Source organism: Dromaius novaehollandiae, chromosome 3, assembly GCF_036370855.1.
Source record: "Dromaius novaehollandiae isolate bDroNov1 chromosome 3, bDroNov1.hap1, whole genome shotgun sequence".
Classification (NCBI taxonomy): domain Eukaryota; kingdom Metazoa; phylum Chordata; class Aves; order Casuariiformes; family Dromaiidae; genus Dromaius; species Dromaius novaehollandiae.
In genome coordinates, this window is record NC_088100.1 from 117112152 (window position 1) to 117136508 (window position 24357).

The 24357-nt window shown below is 43.1% G+C and overlaps 2 protein-coding genes across 6 annotated transcripts in view; one reads left to right on the forward strand and one right to left on the reverse strand.

Annotated features, from left to right (window-relative positions):
- Positions 1-2341, forward strand: part of CLIP4 (CAP-Gly domain containing linker protein family member 4) — a 33608-nt gene extending 31267 nt beyond the window's left edge. For all 5 annotated transcript variants that reach the window (XM_064509911.1, XM_064509915.1, XM_064509914.1 and 2 more), the window contains one exon: positions 431-2341. In XM_064509911.1, the coding sequence (XP_064365981.1) occupies positions 431-752 (322 nt within the window). In that variant the 3' untranslated portion in view covers positions 753-2341. The remainder of the gene's footprint in view (positions 1-430) is intronic.
- Positions 2342-4961: 2620 nt separating this feature from the next.
- Positions 4962-24357, reverse strand: part of ALK (ALK receptor tyrosine kinase) — a 319617-nt gene continuing 300221 nt past the window's right edge. Inside the window, exons 24-30 of the mRNA XM_064510188.1 lie at positions 17938-18035; positions 16217-16309; positions 14383-14484; positions 12778-12912; positions 12181-12271; positions 8739-10841; positions 4962-5908 (exon numbers count right to left, since the gene is read on the reverse strand). Coding sequence (XP_064366258.1) covers positions 10137-10841; positions 12181-12271; positions 12778-12912; positions 14383-14484; positions 16217-16309; positions 17938-18035 — 1224 coding nt within the window. The 3' untranslated portion in view covers positions 4962-5908; positions 8739-10136. The remainder of the gene's footprint in view (positions 5909-8738; positions 10842-12180; positions 12272-12777; positions 12913-14382; positions 14485-16216; positions 16310-17937; positions 18036-24357) is intronic.

Sequence of the window (24357 nt, forward strand, 5' to 3'; positions counted from 1 at the left end):
TGCATGCATATTCTCCAAATCCTTGTGGTTTCACACAGCTTGTGTGTGTGAAGTTTGGAAAGTCTCATTACAGAACTTCCCTTTGCCCTGTTGATCCTGACCGAGCCTTATGCATTATAAGTTGGTTTGGCTAAACTCTCTCAAGCACCCTATAAAATGTTTTATAGCACTTAATTTACCAATACTATGAATTATCCTAAATATTGTGGATCCTAGCATCAAATGAAAGGAAACTGATTTTCCAAGTATTCCAGAGAGTACTATGTTTACTAGCATATTAATGTTGTTATATGTTTTGCCATTGACATGAGATTGAAAGCATTTTTTTAAGGGATTTGAGGGTTTTTTTCCACACACTTCACTGAATTATAGATTTGCATTGCCTTGGATGTTTTATACAGAGAAGGCTTTTTTTGCTTTTTTAAACTAGATCTAAGAGCTCTGTGTTAAGGCGCAGCTGGAGTAATACCGCTACAGCTAACACCGAGGGACCAGTGAAGCTGCACGAAGGCTCTCAGGTTCTTCTGACCAGCTCCAATGAAATGGGTACAATCAGGTACATTGGTCCTACAGAATTTGCACCGGGGATATGGCTTGGACTTGAACTCAGAAGTGCCAAGGGAAAGAATGATGGGTCTGTGGGGGAAAAGCGCTATTTCACCTGTAAGCTGAACCATGGGGTCTTAGTTCGACCTGGTAGAGTAACCTATCGGGGGATTAATGGGGCAAAACTTGTGGATGACATTTGCTGAGCCAAAACGCGCCAATACAATGGAAAATTAGTTTTTAAAGCACACAAGAACCCTATCTTAGAATGCCAGCTTATTTTTAAATTACTGAACCAGCATTTGCATTTTATGCACGCATGCGCGTGTGTGTGTATAATATATATATTTTATATATATATACAGACATACACACATTAAAAAAAAATGTTCAGTCACATTAAGCAGTAAAACCACTATTCTATTGCTTTTACTGAAACAGCCCTTGCCTGGGAAGGTTATTGCAAAAGCATCTTGGGTTTGAGATGCTGTATTATTTGAATAATGTTCCAGTAAGAGAATGCAAGTATATCTCATTTTCTCTAAAGCTGCTTGTGATTCATGCAGTATTTAAACGATTTTCTTCCATGTAGTAATGAACTGATAATGCTTCGTGCACTGGCTGCTTTTGACAGAGGAGGTGGTTAATAAGTGACATTCATCTGTTTACCAGACCCTTTGTCAAGTTCAATACCAGCTGCTAGCAATAAGCAAGCAAAAAAAAAGACTTTTTTTTCAAGCAGTTGTGAAGTACTTCCACATTTTATCATTCATAGCCCTTCTCTTTTCCCCCTCCCATTCTCCCCTCTAGAAGACAAAAGGGCTGATAAATAAAAGTATTTGCAGCTATCCTAGCGAACAGCAGCAATTAAATAAAGAGCCTTTAAAAAGCACAAATATACTTCATGTCAGGCTGTATAGTAAAAAGCACTTTTTGTTGTAAGCATTTGTAGAAAGAGCTATATACTAGAAGCACTCTTCAAAATAATGCACTTTGCACTCTCCTGGAGAGTTTTCCCTCATTTTAAAAGGTATGTTTGTTTGGTGTGCTGCAGGATATGAGTATCACAGTTTTTAATGCAAATAAACCCAGAGTGGAACTATACATAATAGCTGAATCATAAATATTAAGTCTATATAAGTACAGCATGGTTCTTCCTGCCAGTGGTATGGATTATAGGCAGGGTTTTCAAGCAAGCTATTAACATTTGATTAGTTTGTGATATATGTTTCTTTTTGTTTCCTTTAGAACAGTTTCCAGTGTAAATTTCCTGTAAAGGTCTTAGGTTAAATTCAGGATAGTTTTAGATACAGCATTATAACACATTGTGATGTGACATTATTTGCATCTCAGCCTTTTAAAACGGCTAGTATTTTGCCCATATTTTAAGCATATAATGTATTTTAATTGCTCAGCATATGTAAACAGTATTTTATTGAAGGTTATCAGGGTGTTTTTATGTTCCAGAACAGTCATTTAATCCTTGAATGATCTGCTTGCTTTTACCTACTTGAAAGAAGTGACACTTTAAATTACATCATAATACCTATTTTTAGACAGAATTCTGCTGTTATGTTAAATATTGCTGTAGCTATTTTTTCCTGAGCTGTATTTAAAAGATGGACTGTATTCTAATTTATGGGAGTTTTTAATTGAATATAAAAGCTGTAAATTTTGAATGTAAAGAAAATAATGCTTTATATTTGAAGACAGGAATATTCAGTGATGTAATGAACTTTACTTTATCCAAAATCTGTTTCTTGCTGTTATTAGTAAAAAATCAAACCCTGGTGAACAGTATGTCAAAGAGAATTTATATTTTATATAATCACTCTCATTTTTTTTTTTCTTACTTACTTACAAATTATGTAAATAGGGTAGAGTGTGCCACAGCAGCTGTGATATATAAATCAGAAGTTTTTAACGTCTTTAGCTGTATGGTGCAGAATTGCCAGCTGTCAAACAAAGTGTAAAACATATTTCTCCAGTTTATCCCAACCTCAGCCTCCTGTTTACTAAAACTAGAATTATTGGAAACACTCCTTTTTCTTTTTCATGAGCTGAATGAATATAACTGCTTTTCCTGAGGAGTAGCTGGAGTTCTTCAGGAGGTGCTCAGGGAAATAAGTTGTGAGCAAGGCAGCAAGCTGAGATACAGTGTTACAGTCACACCACTTACGTGCTGCATGTCTTGCACAGGTGAAGAACATGTAGGGGACTGGGAATTTTCCAATTCACTGGTAACACTTCTTTTTCCAAGTCTGTGTCAAGCTGTACTTCCTACAGTAGGAGGCTGCGTAGCTGTGCCCAGTTCAGCTGCAAGTGGGGTCTCAGTGGCCTGGGTTAGCCAAGGCTGCGGGACTTTGAATTCTGCCTCATGGAAGGGTAGAGAAAAGAGCACAGATATTACCTGAGCTTTGGTGTAGTGTGCTTTGCCCCTCAATTTCAGCTTCAGCTAGCCGGTGACAGCTCCTGAAAGCTCCGGCTATAATCAGGGTGCAGCACTGTAGCTTAGAGTGAGTTGGGAGTGTTATCGGTACAGAGCTGTTTTGGTAGCAGTGAGAATCTTCTGTGGGGAAATGGGAAGCCCTGTGACTATATGCAGCCTGAACCAGAAATAAATCAGTCTGCCACTTCCAAGGAGGATTACTGATGGATATCTTCAAGTTGGTGATGTGAGAGGATGTGCGCTTCCTTAAATCCAAGGTAAGTTGCCATAATTCTTTTCCCAAACTCTCACAGTAGAGTGACACTTTGTGTCATAAAATTCTGAAAAATAACTGGCACTGAAGTTTAGAATTAGGTGCTGTGCTGAATGGGGTAGCAAAACCAGCTGTGCTGAGGTCTGTAGGATCACAGCCTTTGACCTGTTAGAAGTAAGACAAATAGTCTCTAAAGTCCCCATGAAATATAGACGTAAAATATTATTTATTTAATTAATAAATAAACAAATGGTCCCCAGCAGTTTTGTGCTGCTTGTGCAGGACTCAGAGGCTTTACCTTTTTCCGCAGCACAGCTCTGGGACCCGGTTTCAGGAGAGGGTGATACTTCAGTGCTCTCAGCACTGAAGCATTTCAAGCTGTGTTGGAAACTGGCTGGAAATGTGAGGGCACAGGTGGGACAGAAGAGTCCCAGGATGGGGAATTTATTTCTAGTGAGTTCTGTCTGGTTGGATACAATGACAGTTTTGCAGATGTTATGTTTTCCTGGGCAGGGTGCCTGGGCTTTTAAATGCTGGTATCCAGCAAGATCTAAGGCTCAAGGAGCCAAGACTGGCACTACGGATTTGCAAAACAGAACATAGTGTCTCTGACAAGCTAGCGCTGCTACCTGATGGTTGCATATAGGTGGCAAGTCCAGCATTTATGGCATGGTTTATAGAGAATTCAGATTTTGAAGAACCCATGTCAAACACCAGGTGAAAACTGAGACCAATGTCCATGAAAGCCACATAGCGAAGTTCCAACTCGCATCCCTTTTCCTGCCTTGCTGCAGGCAGGCAACTCTGGAAAAAATAGAAATTAGAAAAATGCCAGCCAAACTAATATATGGTGGTTGCCCAGTGCCTAGCTGGAATCATAGCAGACCACAGGAGAGCTCCTTTTTCAGTTAGGATGACAGAGGAACTGAAGTGTGGGAGACTGCAGGGAGAGGTGGCTGCTTGCTGCCCACACCAGGGACACTGATCAGGAAGAAAAAAAAAAAAAGTCTCATTAACCGTAACACATTAATAAGCCTGCAATGGGACAAGCAAGTGAAGGAGAACAAGGTTTATAAACAAAGCGCCTAATCTGAAGGACCGTTTCTTGAGAAAGCAGCAACATAAGGCACAAGACTGATGCAAGGCTGGGGGGCAGGGGGGAAGTATTTCAAGGCAGGAGCTAGCTCTTCCTATGTTTGTCACAGGACATGTCACAGGACATGGCACTCCACTGTTTTAAATACAGCTTATAATTAGAGCTGCTCAAAGTCAATGTTCAGACACAAATTAAAATGCTGTCCTAGAATATACATGCTTAGGAATGAAAACACCCATATGCTCTCTTGAACCATGTATTTTGTTCTCCTCTTATATGGGCCAGTTTCCTTTAGGTGAAAGCCACCCTTGGTGGCTGCTAACAGAAAGCAAAGTGACCTGTCTCCTCTGTGAGAAACAAACTTGGAGGTACTACATTTGCAAAGTAAGCAAGTCTTAAACTAGCTACTGCTAGGCAGGAATATGACTGTCTCAGTTTATTAACACAGCTGCTCCTTTGTATATAGGTGTACCTTGGTAATTTTTTCTTTTTAACTTTAACAAGTAAAAAAATCATGCCCAGACCTCCCTTTCTTATTACATTCTAGAGAAGTGGTGATGTTGATACAACATCATTGCAGAGATTTCAATGAACAACCCAACACAGGCAAAGGCAGTAACAGTCATTTTATTTATCTTCATGCCTTTTGGTTCACTACACTTGTTTACAATACAAATACACTATTCAATACAAAATACTCAATGACCATATATTAGTATTTTTCTTCATAGTATCCCTGAAGTGCACAGGCCCTTCCTTTACAGACAATGTTGCATAAGCTGCTGTACATGAGACAGACATTCCTAATGAAGCTTTGTTACTGAAAGAAGCCAGATGCAGACAATTTAGACATTTCCCTCTGATGGGTTTAAGTTTGGGGCAATTTGTGATGGCTTTGCAGCTGTGAAAGGCTATATTCTATGCTATGCCTATGTCAAGGTTCTTGTTGCCAAGATGCTAGGCTTACTAACAGGAGCAGACATATAAAGTTAAATCCTCCATAGCCTATTTCAGACCTCTTGTATCATGCACTGTATAACCAACTGTATCCACTGCCGCAGCTGCTCTCACACTCAGCCTGCCGCCTTTCACCATGCAGGGGGAGGGACACTAGTGGGCCAGTGATACCATGCCACAGGGAAAGACTTGGCCCAGGGGCTGCTGCCCTCACGCTTTTAACCTGTGCCTGCCCCTCCACCCCCCCCCCCACAGCAGAGCCCCTTCCAGCCCCCATTCCTTCCAGCACTCCAGGAGGAAGCAGAACCACCCAAACTTCTTGCCTCGCTTCATACCTCCAGGGCACGCGATGGAGAAACAAGGTTCAGTAGCAAAAATGAAGACGGTGAACGGACAGCTGGAAAGGTAGATAAACAGGCATTCCAGCCTATTTTACCTTCAGCAGCTTACAAATCAGCGTAGAATCAGAAAAACATACCTGACATCTAAAGAAACAGGTAACATCCACATGGAAATAAGCCATTTTCAGAGTCTGAGAGCGGTAGCACAAGATTTTCCCATTTGTGCTTTTCATACCGTAGATTGTACTGCTTCCTGCTTTACCACTCTAGTGTGAAGGATACATAAGAACATAATGTAAATACTGCCAATGAAATAGATTAACAGTCTTAAAACAAGTTCCCTACGTCAGACATTTACATTCAATCACTAAATTATACTAAGATTATTTTTAAAAATAAGCTTAGACAAATATTGGTAAGAAGGCTAAAGTAACTTCAGTTTTCCTTCGTACAGCCTTCCAGGAGATATCACTGTAAGCCCAGTGTGGAAGGGGTTAAGAAGGGGGCTCAGGATTTACACACACACCAGGGGCCTTTGGTCTGGTGAGCTCGTGGTGCCTTAAGCTCCTTCTGGTCACTGGAGCACACAGAACTTACTTAAAAGGTGCATCTTTTCAGACACAGAAATGAAAAATTCCTAGTTCATGACTAGACAAAAATGTTCTTGCTACTGGTATGTATCTAAAGGAAATTTGATGGACCAAACCCAGTATAAATGGGAGCACAGTTAGACACATAAACATTTAATGCATTCAGATATTACCACAAAAATCCTAAAACAACTTCTCTAAGTACCTTCTTTGTATAGTATTTGTCACACTCAGTGTAAGACAGTCTCATTACTAACAACTGTGGAGCATGAATTACTCAGCTCTTTACACACACACACAGTCTATCAATCACCTCTAAAATGTAATCTGTTAACTTTACCCCAGCTCACAAATGATTTTTGACACAGACAAGAGACCTTCCACAAACCAAGTTTCTATTGTTTCCCTCTGCACTGCATGTCACTTTGTCTGTCCTTGGGAAGGACTTTCACGGGCTTGTTTTTCCTACCTCTCTGAACAGATCCCTGCTAATACTTTTGCAGCCCAGAGCAGTGGTAACTGCAGCCCTCACATGGGTATTGGCAAATGAAGTGGGACTGCTCCATAGCTCCTTTCAGCCCTTCAGACAATTTGAGGTGGGACAGTAATCGATAGTTGCTGGACTGTGAAGTAACAACTTTTGTGACTGACAGAGGAAACAGGCATCACTAGGGAAAGCTTTCTTCACACTGTCCCAGTGATGTGCTCCTACAGCATTGTGGAAAATAATAAATAAACAAAATGCTGTATTGACACTGAAATCTTGGCAACAGGGCATACAGTCACTTGCTTAAAGTTAAGCAATGCAGTAGCGGAAGGAACATGACACTTCCTTTGATGAAGCCTGCACAGAAGTAGCAGAGCACCATTTGGTCCAGGCAGTTCATGGAAATCACTTGTCATTGATGGTATTGTTCCTTTTCTAAAACTTTCAAAGGACTTACTTTCAAATGCTCCAAACCTTGTTTCTGAACTGCAAGATTTGATCAGCACAGATATTTACAAAATGTATTTCACAAACTGGGGAGCTAGGCTTGGACAACCCACAAGGTACTGAACTAAATGCTTGTTGTGGAAGAGCTTACAGATGTTATGTGTTTTCTTTTTTTTTTTCCTAAAATTAAAAATAAGCCAAAATGAAATTTCTGAATTCCTTTTTGAATTCTAGATGTTAAGAATGGGGACTGTGATAAAAGCATTTTACATTGTAGACACTGGAAGGAAAGCTTCCATAAAATCAACTGCTGTTGCAGGAACTGCAATAATCACTTTATGCACAGTAACCAGCACAAACTGGAGAATATCAGTAGTAATTTATCATTTCCCCTGACAGGAATATCATCTTCATATATATGTAAGAAGCAGTAATGTGTTTAGCTCCTTCATTATTTACTGCTCACATTTTATGAGAATAATATACTTCAGTAGAACTTCTATGATAAAATAACTGCACAGCACAAATAGCAGAGTAATCATATTATCACCATGGATGGAGAAAGGAAACCCTCCTTTCTTCTCTTCATCCCCCACAAACATACCATCATCTTCTGTTGAGTGTGCTTTTAGATCCTCCTTAGAAATGCCACTTCTAATATCTTAACTGGGCAAATTATCTGCATTTGTGCAGAATCAGAGCTGCTGCCCCAGATCTAATTAATAACATTAACTAGACAAAGCTCATTAATATTGCAGCTTTTTTGTTCTTGTGTATTCTTTAAAAACACCCATCTGGATCAGATTCTGTCCTCAAAAAGCACATAAGAGGCAGGGCAGCAAAAGCCCTGAGGCAGGCTCCTACTCAAAGATGAGCTGAGGAAAACAAAGTGCAGTTGCTGATACAAATGCTTTTGAAAACAAACTAAAATATTTAAATGAAAATTGCAATTATATGTAAATAATATTGTGGCATAAGGAAATGCTCCTACAGTACTTACCTGCTAAATGAATCATCTTTCCTGAGCCACTAGAAGACTACCTCATGGAGTTTATTGAGCTAGGAAGAGTGGACAGTGTGACACTAACACAGTCCTAAGCTAGACAGAATCTCTCCCCAGTGGCTCTTTCATGAAGATGACTGCAAGCCTGATAACCTCACAGATCACAAATATTCTTTTAGTTCAGGCTAAAGATGTCTGCATACAGCAGCACAACACCCGAATTGTAACCCTAGTTACAGCCACTGAGCCCATGCAGCACGGCTGTGCAATGGATCACTGGCAAATGATCAGGAAATTCGAGGCAGCTCTGGAATCAAGCTCGTTAATGCAAGAGCATAAGACCCATTGACCAAGCAGACACACAGTTTTGTCATTACTCTGAAAGTTTTTAGTGCTGAATAGCAGAGATGTGGGGAAGGCAGGCTATGAGCAAAAATTACTCCCCCACTGCCCGCAATAACTTTTTTTTTTTTTTTTAGCGTGGTGGCCCAAACCAAGCCTTCTGATTTCAATCTGCCTAATCTCAAAGGTTAGCAGGATGTAAACGAGGTTGGAGACAGGAAGCTTACCTCAATATCTGGATCCAGGGCCACATTCAGAATCACTTCACTGAAATGAAGAGTCTTGGACTGATCTTCATACTCCTTTGCTGATGCTCTAGCAGACCCATTCTATGGAAATAGGCACCCCTTTCTTCAGACAGCATTAATGCTAAAACAGCTCCTTGTAACCCTACAGTGAGGTTACTAATGCATATCTTTACACAGGAATTATTTCCTACATCTATGTTTTGACAATACACTTACTGGAATATTTTTCATGCATGATGTGTACAAAATGAGTCAATGCAGCGTTTTTTTTTCTTTAAACCACTATCATACACGTATTTTGTTAAAGAAACAAGGGCTATAAACCCCTCAAATACACACAGTATCTGGCATCCTGATTGTGGCACAATGTCATTTTTCTGCCTTTATGTTCTTGCTGGTACAGGGCATATCAATGGCTATTTTAAACCTCTGAGCTATGCAGGTGGGCTGTCCATTTTCAGGGCACTGTGACCGCTTCTCTCATGACCATGGTCCTTTACAATTCTACTTTGGTTCCACTTAACAGTCACAAGTTCCTGTTGAAAGACATTCCTACTTTTGTAGGCCAGAAGGAATTTTAAAGGGATCTACACAGTTTCAGTGCTGGACATGGCTGGCGGGGGGGGGGGATGACAAAACCCCAAAGCAAAAACTCAAATCAAAATGCCTCAGCATCCATACCAATCCTTTATGCTTCCTGTCCAGTCTCTCTTTCAAGTGATGCAGTATGAGCGGCATCTTTCTACTGCCCTGCCAATGACACCAAAGCCACTGTGCATTCAAGGACTTTTGAAGACTAGACTAGCTGGAACGCAAGCTGGGAATGTGCTATTGTGTCTCCATTTGAGGTTGGATCCTTTTTTGGTTTGGATGAATGATGCTTTCCCTAAACCCACTACAAAGCTCTGCCACTTGCAGGAGATTTCTAAGTGTTCCACAGCAACCACAAGTTTGGCATGGAAAACCCCAGACATGAAACAGGCAAGGCAGTGAGTGGCTTTACACTTAAGCGGAGAACGCACAATTCAGAAAAGTTCACAGGAAGGGCATGACAACGATCATGCGTATGAGTTGATGCAACAGGAAGCTGGGCCTTGCAGTTAATGTGTTTCCTGTATCCTCCCTCCCATGTTGTTTCTTTTTCTTTCATTTGTCTTTTTCTTTTTTTTTTTTCTTCCTTTTTTTGTATTGGGGCTCTGGTGATTGGAAGCCTCTTGGGTTATTTGAAATTACAGCTTCAAGGGTGGCACTTTGGAGCAAGTTGGCACATAATGGAAGGTAACACTGTCAGATCCCTTGCTCATGGTGTATTGGTAACAGGACATCTCTTCAAGGCTTAGGGGCCACATGGGTAAAAGTCAAGAGGACAGAGGGCTCTCAAGGCCCCTGGTGGGTTACGTGGTTCTTGTTTCTGAGGATGGGATCCTCATAACTGCTAGCGCAAGGTGGTGTGGAGGCTTCCAAGGGTAAGCCCTGCTGTTGGTATCCATAGTTGACATTCCCACAAGGGAAGTGGCGAAGCCTAAAGAGAGGCACTTCTTTAACACTTGCTGTTAGGGAAGATGGCTCTAATAGCAGGGAGGAGCCTGGTAGCCTACCAGTCACAATGTTGGGCCCTACAGTACAGTTTCCTTCGTGCCCCAAATTCTCCCTCTCAGACATCTCTTTCTCCTGCAGAGAAGTGTTTTTGCTGGCCTGCTTCTCTGCAAACCAGGAACCGTATGTCGGATTCCAGAGGTTGGTTGGCTTGTTTCTGGAGCCTCGGCCTTTGTGCAGCTCAGAAGGGGGATTGGACTGGCTGTAGGCCATGTTGATATGTCCGCCTGCTGAGGCTGACTGCACCTTCCCAGGGACTGGTGGTTCCAAGGCTCCCACTTTCCCTGGAGGTTTTCCAGTAGTGATGGCTGATGGCAGTGGGGGTGGAGATGGCAGAGCTCGCTTGTCATCCTTTTTGTCTTGGTGTGCAGAAGCCAAGAGAGGAGGAATCCCTTCTGGATCTTCCGGGCGCATCGCTACTTTCTCCTCCTCCTCAATTGATGGGCCATATTCCACTGGCAAAGCAGTGTTGATGACATCCGGATCCTGCAGGAGAAAACAATGAGAATTTCTCAGTCTGCTACCACCCTGTATGCTCAGACTCAGTTATAAATCTAAGACAACTGACAGCTGTCATTGTATGATCACAGGGTGTCTTTCCCATCATGGGGCCCACATTTCATGTGTAGGGGATGCTGACAAAATGCAGTTAGCTGAGATGCAATGGGACACCCTTAAAGTTGAACTCTAAAAAAAAAAAAATCCACAACCAAACACAAACACAAAACCCACCACAGAACAGCAGAGAGTACAACAATAATGAAAAAGATTTTTTTATGTCCAGCTGAATTTCCCATGGGAATGCTGTTTTGGAATTGTTATCAAGTAGAACTTCATAACATTCTCAAACACTGAGGTAGTTATAGCCATGAAAGTATTGCCTACACAGAACAAGGGAGAAATGAGAATGTAGACAGAAGGCAGTACTGTCAAGAGTAGACCCCAAGAAGCCTGAACCCATAAAGACTGGGGTTTTGAGCTATTTAGGCAGTTTTGAAAATTAAACTGACAGAAATGTGGTGATCTGGACAACCTTTAACTATTGCTAGATGCCACAGATAACAGAAAACAATGTCTCCCATCCAAGCATCCAAACATACATGAAAAAGATCAAGCCTCCCAGTGAGGTAGACCAGTAATGCCCCCATTACTTACAGATGGGAAAGCAAGCTGACTGAGGAAAATAATTGTGTGAGGCTGCACAAGAAACCTGTGCTGACACAGGCAGCAGAACATTCTCCAAACTATCCCATTCTTTGTAAGCTAAAAATGGTGGTAAAAATCAGATCTAAGCCCGGAAAGCCAGCCACATCATCTTCCTGCTGTCTGGCCTTGTAATCTGCACTCTCTGGCACTTCTCTCTGCACCTGCTTCTCCAGAGCAGTCATACAGAGAGAATTCCCCACAGCTGCAGAGGCCACCTGGAAAAGGTGTTCTGAGTCAGGACCATTTCTGCTCAGTGCCCACAATGTCCCAAAGGTTACAAGGAGACAGAATGGCTGACATGAAGCACAAGTGCATATGGATATATTGGTCTGTCTTAGGACTTCAGCTTGCTAGAAATCTGTGTCTTTATAAGCAGAAGCAGAGCCACAGATTTGCCACTCTTCTCTATAGCTGAGTGAGTGTGTGCCCTTTTGCTTTTAGGCAGTGAAAGACAGTAGGGTCAACCACCTGATGTAAATGTCCCATCAGCTGGTCCCAGGCTAATGCTAGTCTCTCTGGACTGCAGTAATACAGTGCTGCCTTCTCCTTGTTTTACATTCTGGCTCGCCTAGACTGCTCCTCTCCACCCCTCTCATGGTAAATGAATGAAGACTGATACCTGAGTGCAGTACTCAATCCTCTCCAGGATTATGGCAAAGTTTGGCCTGTCTTCAGGCTGGTGCTGCCAACACTGGGTCATAATGCGGTAACTGAAAGAGCAAAATGAGAGAAGCTCATAAACAGCAGATCCTGTTGGTACGTAACAGCTAGTCACTGCAGCCTGGAAACTGTGAGCACACATTACTACTCCAACTTCCAACAAATAAGGGTGCTCAGCATTCCCCTCAGTCAGATAACTAATGTACAGGTAACCCTTAAAATGTGACCACCAGTGGGGTGAAATCTATGACACCTCAGAGAAATAACCCATCCACCTGAGCTCCCTCGGAGAACTCACTAGAGGTAGGTTGCAGTTTCACGATTAACCTGAGACAGAGAAATATTGCACAATCTTTAACTAAACAAGCAGTGGTCAGTACTTTTCAAAGGGCCCTCTAAAGCAGGTGTCACTGCCAGTAGAGAAGTCATTGGCAAGTTCAAAAACATAGGTCAGCCAAGATAAGATCAATCTCAAAAGCCATTAACTCTTGACTAGAGAACAGTATTCAAAACAGACACTTATTTACATTAATACATCAAAGTTACAATTTCATACACAGGGCCAGGGCAGTTTTTAGGTGGATCCATTCTTCCTCCATTGGTTACGAACTCCAGAACCTCCTGGTTACTTTTGCTAGGGTAGGGCATATATCCCAAAGAGAATATCTCCCACAGCAACACACCAAAGGACCTGTATACAGAACAGAAGGAAAACAAAATTAAGGACAGAGAAATCATCATCATCATCATCATCATCATCATCATCATCATTATTCAGGGGATATGCCCTTAGATGTAGTATTGTCAGTATTGCTCTTCGCGGTCTGTATTCAGTCAACTTGTGGAATTCACTGTTGCAGGACTGAGATGTGAACAAGCTGCATAATTTTAAAGGTGGACTCTGAATCATTTCGTCAATGCTAACAATTGACCGCTAAATGAGTTAAGTCTATGATACAGGTAGGTAAACCTGATTGCTTTGCCCTTGTACTCAGCCCTGTTCAACTAGATACAAGAAGTGTGAAGCAGACTACGTTCTCCTGAGGCATCAGCCACTGCTGGAGGCTGAACTGAGGGGAGCAGTGGCCTGAACACCTATGACAAACCTTTGCTCTTGAATAAGCAGCTGTGCTTGAAATAATAATGTAGTGGATCCCCACTGCTGACTCTGAGCCTCCTTCCTGTATCTCAGAGAGTATAATAAAAACGTTCCCTAGCTTACACCACAGTCCTGGGCCTGTGTGGTGTGGTGGGCAGTGCCCTGGGGTAATGGCTGAAACAGGGCCCCTTCCAAAGCATTCATCTGGCCAGATGCTTGGAAATCACAATCTATCTCGTTGATTCAAACTGCAGCAGAGCTATGAGGAGCATCAAGCAACTCATCCTCTGGTGCTGACAGAGGGGCAGCAGCTCAACTATATCAGACAGCCTGACTCAACCCCTGTGCTGGGACTCACTCAGGAGCTCCATCCTGACCACGTAGCAACTTTTCTCTCCGCACACCTCCTGAGGTCTTGGCCCTGCTTTGCTGTTCGATTCCTCCTAAATTGCAGTCACTTTGGCTCCTGCACCGTGGCTTCCTCTCAGCACTACAGAAAACCAGGTGGGGCCAGGCTGTGATACAAACAGTAGAAGCAACGGCAACAGAGACCTGCTTCTTGGGGTTGAGCCCTCACTGCGTTCAGTCCATGAGCTCACACAATCTTCCTCTCCCCTCCTCTGGCCACCGGAAACTCAGAGCTTACAGAGGTGCTGCAGGCCAAGAGAAAGATGAAAGCAACAATGTATTATACCCTCTCCCCCAACTGCAGGCATGGATGGATCCTGCCTGCAGCCTCCTGTTAAAGCTGTGCTGCTTTCACTAGTGTGGAACTGGCACTTTCCTCACAGGAGTAAATGAGGCAGCACCTAAATCTGCCTCAGCCTCCTTTCCCTGCCTGCTCACTTCCCCAGTAGCACCTGCCTTTCCACAGGTCTGATCTTTCTGTTCCCTTGTCTCCTCCAAGATTACTGCCTTTGAAAGCCCTTGCTTCTCTTTCTAGTAAGGGGGAAATGAACACGAACATGTTAACACACACACACACACACACACACACACACACACACACACATACACAGAAAGCGAGAGAGAGAGAGAGGGAGACAGAGAAAAGCAGCGCACCATGTGTCTGTTTTTGATGTAAATATCCCCTCCATGAAAGCCTCAGGAGGCATCCATTTGACGGGCAACATTGCACACCCACCCTTCCGATAATAGCTGGCTCTGCAGAGAACAAACAAAATGAAGAATCAGCCAAGAATTCAGAAAATGTCATTAATCAGTGTTTTTATAATTAAAAACACTAAAGTTATCAGCCTGAGGAGGGGCTAATTTAGGCAAAACAGTATGGCAGAGAAAACGCTGAAGAGACCTATTTCTTCTGATAATAGTGGAAACTGAAGGACCACTAGCTGAAACTGGCAGACCATGTAAGGATGCTTTGTAATCTCCCCCACTTCAGGCCTGATCCAGTTAACTTGGGTTATCCTCTGTGCATATCCCCAGTGAATTTCTCACACAGTAAGTTGCTGCTGGCAAAGCTCTCCTCTCCCAAAAGTGCTTTACAGCCACAGCAAGATCTCCAACTCATCTCACAAGTAGTCACATTAAGCATCCCCACCAAAAATAAACACACCCTGCCCCAAACATACCAATCCAAAGCACAGCAAGTGAAATCCAAAACCCTTAGCAAAAGCCAGGGATTGGATGGGGAGGACACTTGGCCGTTATAGCCAGGGGCAGGAGTTACCATCTCCCATGCTCCTGAGGCAGCAAGTACATCAGTCTCTTTCTTTGTCACTTTCATTTAAAATAAAACCTGTAAGCCCCAAACTCTATGCTGACAGCTGTAGAAGGCTATTCATGCAAGCAGGTACCACTGTTCATGACTACACTGTTTGAGTATCCAAAGGGTTTTCCTGGACACAAAAACATGTGCAAACTTCAAAGGCACCTTTGAAAACTCAGCACCAAAGCATTCATCTTGGCAGCCAGTTCTGCTGGTTGTGCAAGTATGACAGATGCTACTTTGTCCAATCTGACAGTGGGGCAGAATGGGGGGGGGGCTCTTTGTGAGGGAAAGAAAAGGGAGAGCAAAACACCCCAGCTCACATGCCCTTCTGTTTCGAAGGCAGCACTCTATTGGCATCACCTCAGACTGTGATACTATCAGATCTGAAACTAAGCAGGGCTAGGCTCGGCTTAGTAATTGCACAGGAAATCCCCAAGCGGGGAAAAAGGAAGCTGGGACACTGGAATAAACAGTTTGGGTAACTGAGTACAAGGCATTTCTTCTTCTGAGTCAGAGGCAAATCAATTCCTCAGCACAGCAGGACAGGGTGCTGCACTTCTGGAGGTGCTATGTGGAAGATGAGATACCAAACTGCAGCCCTGACTGCTTGTGGTCATCAAAGATTTCCTGGCACTTGCAAGAGCAGTTAACCCTGTGTCCTGGCTGAATTCCAGTTTGGGTGATTACATTTTCCTGACCTTCCTCTGCACCTTCCTCCTTTATCTGCAGTAAATTGAGGAGATTTACTGATGACACCAAACCAAAGGGGCGGGGCTAGTATCAAGGAGGAAGATTAAACTCAGAATGATTTGGGGCCACAAAACAGAAGGGCACATCAGTACCACTCAGTGTGCAGAAAGTAAAGGCAAGAAACTGGTTAGAGTACAAGAGGGAGGAGAAATGCTGCCTGTGGCTATCAGACTTCATTACTCAGAAGAAAGTGCCCAGGAAGTGGAAACAGTCTTCAGAGCACAGTTAAACTAGAGGTGAAAGCCAACACCAACACAGCATTAGCAAGGATTCATCAGGGTAGGACTGCTCCAGTTTCATGCCTTGCTAAGGTTAAACAGAGCAGCACATGAACATGCTCTCCTAAGCAGACACTGCTCCTCCCTCATTTGGGTGAGCTTCCACTTGCTGATACCCTGGACTTAGCCCTGCTACCTGTATATATCTCGGGCCATTCCAAAGTCTCCAATTTTAGCCACTCTCCCAGGCCCTCGACAGGTAAGGAGACAGTTCCTGGCAGCAATATCCCTATAAGGGAAAGGAAGAGAAGCAATAGAAAGAGAAGAACCACTTAATCAACAGTTTTGCAAACCAGAAGGAAAGCAAAGAACAATATCTAATTTCCTGAGATGCAGACAAAACACCCATAAAAGTCAGTGTCTATGGAAAATTAGCAACATCCCAAATTCCAACCTACCCCAGTATTAGGAGCAGTCCTGCTATTAAGACATTTCCTCTTTAAACTTCATTTAACACCTTTCAGCTGAATGGATGGGTCTCCTGTGAACCTCCCTTCACCACAGGAGCTATTAAGTCTCTAGGGAATTGCAAGCAGGGAGGTTGATTTCAGCAAAATCAAGCTGTCTTAATCAATGCAGATATTGCTCTGAAGACAGGTATGGGCCTGAATCTGTGCATGCAGGTAAGGCTCCCTTTCCATCTCTTCTGTGCTGAAGTAAACCTTGAGATCTGAATAACATGGTGGCACCTCTTGTATATTACTTTTACAGAAGTGTTAACTACAGTCTGGCTACAACAGCGTCACAGCCCCTTGCAAAGCCGCACACTAGTACTGCGCTCTTCTGATATAGGCAGGGCGGCCATGCATATTCAACATGAACAAGAGCAGCACAGGAGTAGAGGGAGCCAAACAACCACCACTGTCATCTCTTGTTTTTGTTACTGCTGCCTCTCTTGTTATTGCTGACTTTACGGCTGGAAGGAATACAAATGTGGCTACTCCTAACCATGCTAAATGCTAGGACATTCCTTCATGATTTTCTAAAGTAGGGTTGCCAAAGATCTAGAGAAGATGCTGGAAAGCTGTGACACATGGGAAAAATACCTGGATTATTTTTACTGTCTATTTTGGTTGCAATGCTTCTTTTAGTATATTCTCAAGGGCAGCCAGATTACTCCTCATCTCAGCAACCTCAGTGAGTCCAGAACTGCACAGGGAAATTTATTCTGCTCTGAAGATGGTTGGGTGCACCCCCTTCCCATCTGGCTTTTTGGGAAGAATGTGAAGGAGCTAGCAGAGGTTCCAGCTGGTAGAAACCCAAACACTGATGCAAGGAGCTTTTATCACTCAAAAAACTTTCTGTGTTTTGGGCTTTCTCTGCCCTATGCAGACTTTTTGTTTTTCTGCTGCTTTCTCTGGGGTGTTTGCATGGTTCTGCTCAAGGCTATAGACAAAATTTTGGACATTTCTCAAACACCCTGTTCTATGGGAGCAGAAAACAATAGTCACAAAGTCTTGTATGTCTTGCTATGCTTCTGTAGCTGTTCTCTGAGAGCAAGAAGAGAAGGGATCCAGAACAAGCAGAAGGGCAACAAGTAAAATTCTTTAGGGGAAGACCTTTAAGGACTTCTGTCAGGAGATCATGCTTCCATTTGCAGATTAGCTAAATAGGCTGCATGAGTGCAGGCACTGAGATAGAGATCAGGAGCTTTGATAAAAACTACAAACTTCTGCCACCTGATCTACAGGAGCCTTTTATGTTAATTGCTTCTATTATTCAGGTTTTATCTACCTTGTTTAAAGGTTTCCAGCCACTAGAGTGCAGCAGGACATAAAAATATCACACAGGGCATTATGCATCTCTGCTGGCCCACATACAAGACATGCCCGTGCTGACACAGGTGTGTTCACCTACCTGTGAATGAAATGGTTCTCTTCCAAGTACTGACAACCACAAGCAATGTCACGAGCCACGTGGAGCAAGTCCAGCATGCAAAGGGAAGAGGGCTGGTTCTACCAAAAGATGAGGGACAAACTTGGATTAAAAGCAAGAACATGGCAAGCTTCATCACTGGTACAGCACTGGGAACTCTCCAACAAGGGATGTAGCTCAGATGTTAATACACAAAGGGATGCGTACATTCATTCCAGACATGCGCAAGAGACAGCATTCATATCCAAGAACTATTAAAAGGATGTGCAGGCACCTTGTCATACAAATCCCAGTAAGAGGCTCAGAAAGCTGGATCAAACATCCTACTGCTGCACGCCATTTCCCATCTCAGTCAGGATTCCCCTTTAAAAGTTTCCCACTGTTACTGAAAGATGTAAATGGATTTCTCCCAGCTCTCCTGGGAGACAGTTCTGCAGTTTCAGCATCACAAAAATTTTTGTGGAGATACGTAAGCCTGAATTGGTCCTCACTCAGTTTCCTTCTATTATTTCTAGCTCTTCTCTCTCTAAAGTCACCTTGAACAATGAGAATGACATTTTGTATTATGGCATGAGTCACATTTGCTCTTTCCCTCCTCCACATCTGTGTAGGTTTTATCTTGCCCCTTAGAGCATTGATATAGGTTTGCTTAGCCAATGGCTACAGAAGATTAAAACTGCGAACTCCTTGTTCCAGCCTCTCTGACAGAGTTTCCAGCCATTGCCAGCAGTAGCCAGATGCTTTAGTGAAAAGGCCAGGCTTAGAAACAGCTCACATTTGGGGGCCTTTGAAGCCAAACCATCAGATTCTGCCCTGAGGTGTGAAACAGTGATCCCTGCTGCCAGTCCTGTGGGGGAAGAGCAGATCATTTCTGCCAGAGGGATGATGACAAACAACTGGGTGGCACTTCTTCCACTGCGGCTATTCCCTAAGAAAGTATTTTTCTGTGGCCTTAGTTATTTGACTAAACAATCCCATCTTGCCCTCTAGCTCTCTCTCACAATACCCACCATTCTGCCCAGTGACAGGCTCACCTGTGCATGGCTTTCTCCTACTGATGCATATACCAGCACTGGTCCTCCAGTGACAGGGACTTCTGGCTCTGCCAGCCTGTCTGTTGTGATGAAACATCTCTCCAGACTGATGTGATGCTGTGCTGGCTACCCCCCTGCTCTAAAACACTGCTAACTGGGACTGGAAATAGGTCCAGGCCCTGCAGCAGGCAGCAGCCAATAACTGAACGTCGGGCATTGGCTAGTAAAATCAACGCCTTAATGTCTTCTGAAGAAGTTAGGAAAAACCCAGCCTCAATATTTGACTAACAAAAGAACTGAAAAATGCTATATATCTCTGTGGAACAAAGCCTGGTTTTTCACTGTGGTGCCATAAAACAAAATGGCTAGTGACTATGTACCACCTGCCTATTTTTTATTATGCACATGGTATACTCAATTGCATATATATATTATACACTTAATTGATTCTTTACACAAAAGACTGGACTGAGTGTTCCCCCCCCCCCACCAAGCCTTTCCTTTTGTAGAGTAACAATTTCTTAAAAAAATTAAAACCTTCCTCCCCCTCTTTTGGGGGGAGGCAGAGGGGTTGGGGGAGAAATCTTTTTTTTTTTTTTTTTTTTTTTTTTACCTCTGTGAGTTAGAGTGGCTCAACAGCTACAACATGGCTACACTAAGGGAGGTTGCAGATGCTGTTCTTTCCCTTTTCAACTAAAGAGAAATTAATACCTTAGTCCACCCATTCTCTCCATTTCTGAGCAAGGCTCAGAAACCTGAAGTGAAAACTGAGTAACAAACCCAATTCTTTACTGTTCAGCAATTGACTCCAAACCTGAGCTATACTGCAAGACAATCAGTAGGCTGAAGCCACAAGCTGATTTGACCAGCAGAGCCTTTTTCTTTCTTTTCTTTTTTTTCCCTTCTACTTGTTTTTCCCCTTTCCCTCCTTGGATGAATTCCTTCCACCTTTTATTTGGCTAAATACAGCCCTAAAACAGATGTGACTTCCCAGCCAAGGACAATTTAGCCAAGTAATTTCTTTGAATAATGGAAGGTTTGGATTCATTTTGCAAGGGGAGCAGCCTTGAGACACCAAAGAATTCACTTTACAGCTGTTTACAGCTTTTGCTCCTCAGATGAATGGACACTGCCAGCTGGAAAGCATCAGCGTTTGGAGCAGTGGGCACACTGGAAACACTAGTATGACACTTCTCTGGGTGAGGCTGCATCTTGCTAAAGGTGAATGAAATTCTGTGTATTGTTCAGTGTGATCACTGCTCTGTGCAGCACACTGCAGAATATAAAGGAGGGGAAACTACAGTTTATCTTCCAATCTTGATTGCTTTTCTATGTGTGAGAAGGATTTGTGCTGAATTTCCCAGAATGGAGAATTCTGCCATGCTTATAACAAGCAAGGCTCCAGTTCCAGGCATCTCTGAATCTATCGATCTGGACTGCCTCTCTGCAGAAAAGGAGGGGGAGGTAATCCTGCAAGAGATGTGAAACCCTATTAGAAATGGAACAGAGAAACCCTTCAGTGTCGTAAACCCTGGACCTGCAAAGAAGTCTGAATCTGAAGCTTATGGAGTGGGCCCATTTTATGACACAGATGCTTGGCTGGCATGAACTGACAATATCCCACAAAAGTCTTTGGTATTACGTCAGTGATAGCGGATGAACGTTTGGCCTACATATGTGATAATTCTTGCTTAGAATCCAGAATAATCATTACTTGTTGGTCAAACATTGCTTTCATTATTTACGTGAGGAACTCGCAATAGGGCGTGCTGGCAGCATCTTGATCTCTCATGAAGTTGCATCTCATGTCCTAATACCACCTGCTGTGGTAGCTCTAGCTTCCCACTGCACAGTCCCCAACACTGTCTTAAGTTCCCCCTTCCATCACTTAACTGTCTCCTCCTCCACCATCCCCTCTGCTCTCTACCAGGGTTTTTACCAGCTGAGCATGAGGCAGCATGCTGTATGCCTTGCTCCAAGTCACACATGCTCTCACTAGCCAGTTGCAGGCCAAATGATACAACTGTTTCACTCAGTGGTTGCTCTAGAGTGGTGCTTTCTCCTTTCATGAGCCTTGTGAGATGTTAATGCCTTTGACACCTCTGTTCTGACTGAAATCAGCAAATGAGTTGAAAGCTGGGAACAGGGAGAGACACTGGGGGATGAACGTAGAGAATGAACGGGTAAATCTTATCCCTGTTGGAACCAGGCTGAAAGCAGAAGTAGGGTGGGAAAGAAAAGGCAGTGAGGAAAGCAGCTGGAGAATACAAAACTGAGAAAAACAAGGGGAAACAAAAGCAGTAGTGCAAGGAAGAGGAAGGGTAAAGTACAGTAAGCAGTAAACCATTATTACTGAATCAGTCAGCTAGGTGTTGTATTCAGTTGATTTCTGCTGGAAGCAAAGCTCATTGAAGCCTTCTATTTACTATGCTCAGCTCCTTGTCTTTCTTTTCCTTTAACAGACCTGGAAAATTAGAAGACAAGCTATTCCGACCCTCTGCCTGCCTTCCTTGAAACAGCAATAGGAGGAACAAAACAGCTCAGAAATCTTTAAGCATAGAACAAGGAAAGATACAGCAAAAGACCCAGGTACAGAGACTCTGTACATGCAGACGGTAAACACACTTCTGTACTTGGATCCCATTTTCATAGAGCACAATGCCCTGTGCGCATCTCATCTCTCCTCAGTAAGGCTGTCTTCTAGCTTCACAGTTTCTGAGCCAGCAGAGAAGCACCTGACCAGAGGCTGACTTCTCAGCACTCACAGCTGCCATGAGCTGTTCAGAAGCTGCCCTTGCAGGCAGACAATGAATCACCCTGTCACTCTCACGAGGCAACCATCAAACAGGATGGTAGCAGAAGGGGGGAACGGCAGGAGTGAGAGGGTGTTAGAAGTGCAGCTGAAACGTGTGGATCTGCATCTGCACACAGTCAGGCTATTTGGGCTCACGCAACTGTTAAAAAGGGACTGGATCCAGGGATTTGAATAAGCTACCGACTGCACATCACATATGAACTTAATCTTTCCCAAAGTGTGACAGGCATGGGACAGAGCAGAAAACAGCAGCATCGGTCCCACGTCTCCTCTAGTCACAGGAACAAGTTAAATGCCGGAAATAGAGGAGGATCTTCAAGCTGCTGGGAGCAGCCGCTATGTGTAGTAGTTGTATGGCAGTCTCAAGTAACTTCACACAGGTCAGGGAGGACAAGGCAAGAAGAGGAAAGGAAGGAGAGACTGTGAAAGACGGAAACAGTAAGGAAGCAATGTTTGCTGTGCTTGGGGTGAATCATCTGCCTCTCCTGACATTAGCTTTCAGAGAGGTTGCACAGAGCTACCACTAACAGACTGAAATGAAAGTCCTGACACGCAAGGAAGAACTCCTGAGTAGAGTAAGGATAGAGAGAAAGAAGATCAGAAGGCTCCAGTGACTGCATCCTATGAAGATAAGGGACTTTTAATCCACAAAAACAACCAGTTCGTTTTACTGCAAGGTCAAAATTCCTGCTGTTCAGGACTAACGTTTGTGGTGCTTCCTCACAAGGCCCTGGTCATTACTGAGCTGGCTTCTCCCTCTAATTTAACGAGCCAAAAGGAGGCTTCCACTGCAAAGTGATGGATGCCCTTGCCCTACACCATCCATCTGTTTCACCTGCCATTTCATACAGCTGCCACAGTCTGTCTTGGCAGTTTAGATCAAAGCACCTACCAGACAACACACAATGGCTTGTTGTTTTTCCCTGCACCAGGTGAGAGCAGAGCCCACACTGCAAAACATGAATTTCCCCACTCACCTACCACCAGGTTCAGCCCATTTGTATGAGCTGACAAGAACATCTGTAAGTGCTACAGAAAACCAGCCTCTATTATAAAGACTGCCAGCTCAGATTTTAAACATATATTTCTGGATGCTTAGCCTTCTTCTACAGGCAGCAGCCATTTTCTTGTATCCCATCCAGGACTGCGGTGCACCTGGGCAACACAAGCCCTTTTTAGCAGGTCTGAAAACTGGACTGCAAGGAAAAAAAAATACAGAGACAATCTGTTTCCAGATGTCTCAGTGAAGACTCTTCTCTATATCCAGTAGAACTAATTCCTGTCTTTTCTGTATTGATAAAATCCAGCATTTTGTGTCTTTGCAAAGAAAGGCAGAAACAAAGTATGAAGGTGGGATCTGGCACTAAACTCCAACAGCATCTGGGGGGCCTTTCTGATCCAATAGCCCAGACTGAACTTTATTCTTTTGAAGTAGTTATTCCTCTCGAAACAGGCAATTAATTTCTCACACATTTCTAACTGACTGTCATTTCCTGTTGAAGCTGATTTTAGTGGGAAAATCTTTAAAATTCTGGACTAAAGATACTTACTATTAAGTCAACAGCTCCAGGCCTGACTCTCTTCTTGCCTATGTCAAACTTACTTCTACTGACAGATTTCCACAGAAATGCACCTGGTCAGCAGTTTAAATAACAGCTTTATCATTACTAGCTCTACATTTTATTTCTGTGCTCATGTGAGGAAGGTAAAAGGAGAGTTTAACATCTGCTTTATTTTTTTGACTTTTTTCAACTCTCTGGAAAAAGGAGAGAATTAAAAAAATAAAGAGAAATATCCAGTGAGTTAGGGACTTTTTCCATGCCTTTCTATACCCGCTCTCCTTTGTTATACATTCTCATGTTCATTTTTAAATGGACTGAAAAGGAATGAGTAAGGCCAGGAGCTCTTCTGCATCAGCTTTTTAACTACAACTTTGCTTGCAAATTTTTCAGAACATGACAGGTCATTTTGTTCTTTCTTTAGATAGTATCTACCATGTCATTTAGCAAAGTCCAGGGATGAGGCTCTTTTGCATATCCCCAGCAATATATGTTCCCTTCATGTTTGTGTCCTGATCCAGACTGGTCTTCTAGCAATAGAAATGCATGGATCAGCCCATTCATAGTTACGTATTTGCCCTGTGGCAACAGCTTACTAGACAAAATTCAGTCTGTAGAGAATTTACACTATTTAAGCAGATTAGGCTAATAAATGTTATACCTGAAAAACACAAATAAAAGCAAGTCACATAGTCTACTCATCTTCCCACTGTTTTGGCTCTCTCCCTTTCTTCTTCTTTGGATAGAGTGGTAAGTGTCCTTCTCCTGTTCTTCCCCTACATTTCCTGAAAATATTATCTGGCCACATTTTTCCTGCCTTTCCCCTGCGTATTCTGCTACTGCAGCTCCTGATAGCTGTAGATTTATGTGTTATTTAATCTCCTCCTCTTATATAGCAATGGACTTCCTCACCACTAGCCTTTCTCTGCCCAACCAGATGCATTCGAGTGACCCCAAGACTGCAGTCTGGGAGTAGATATTCCAAACATCCAGT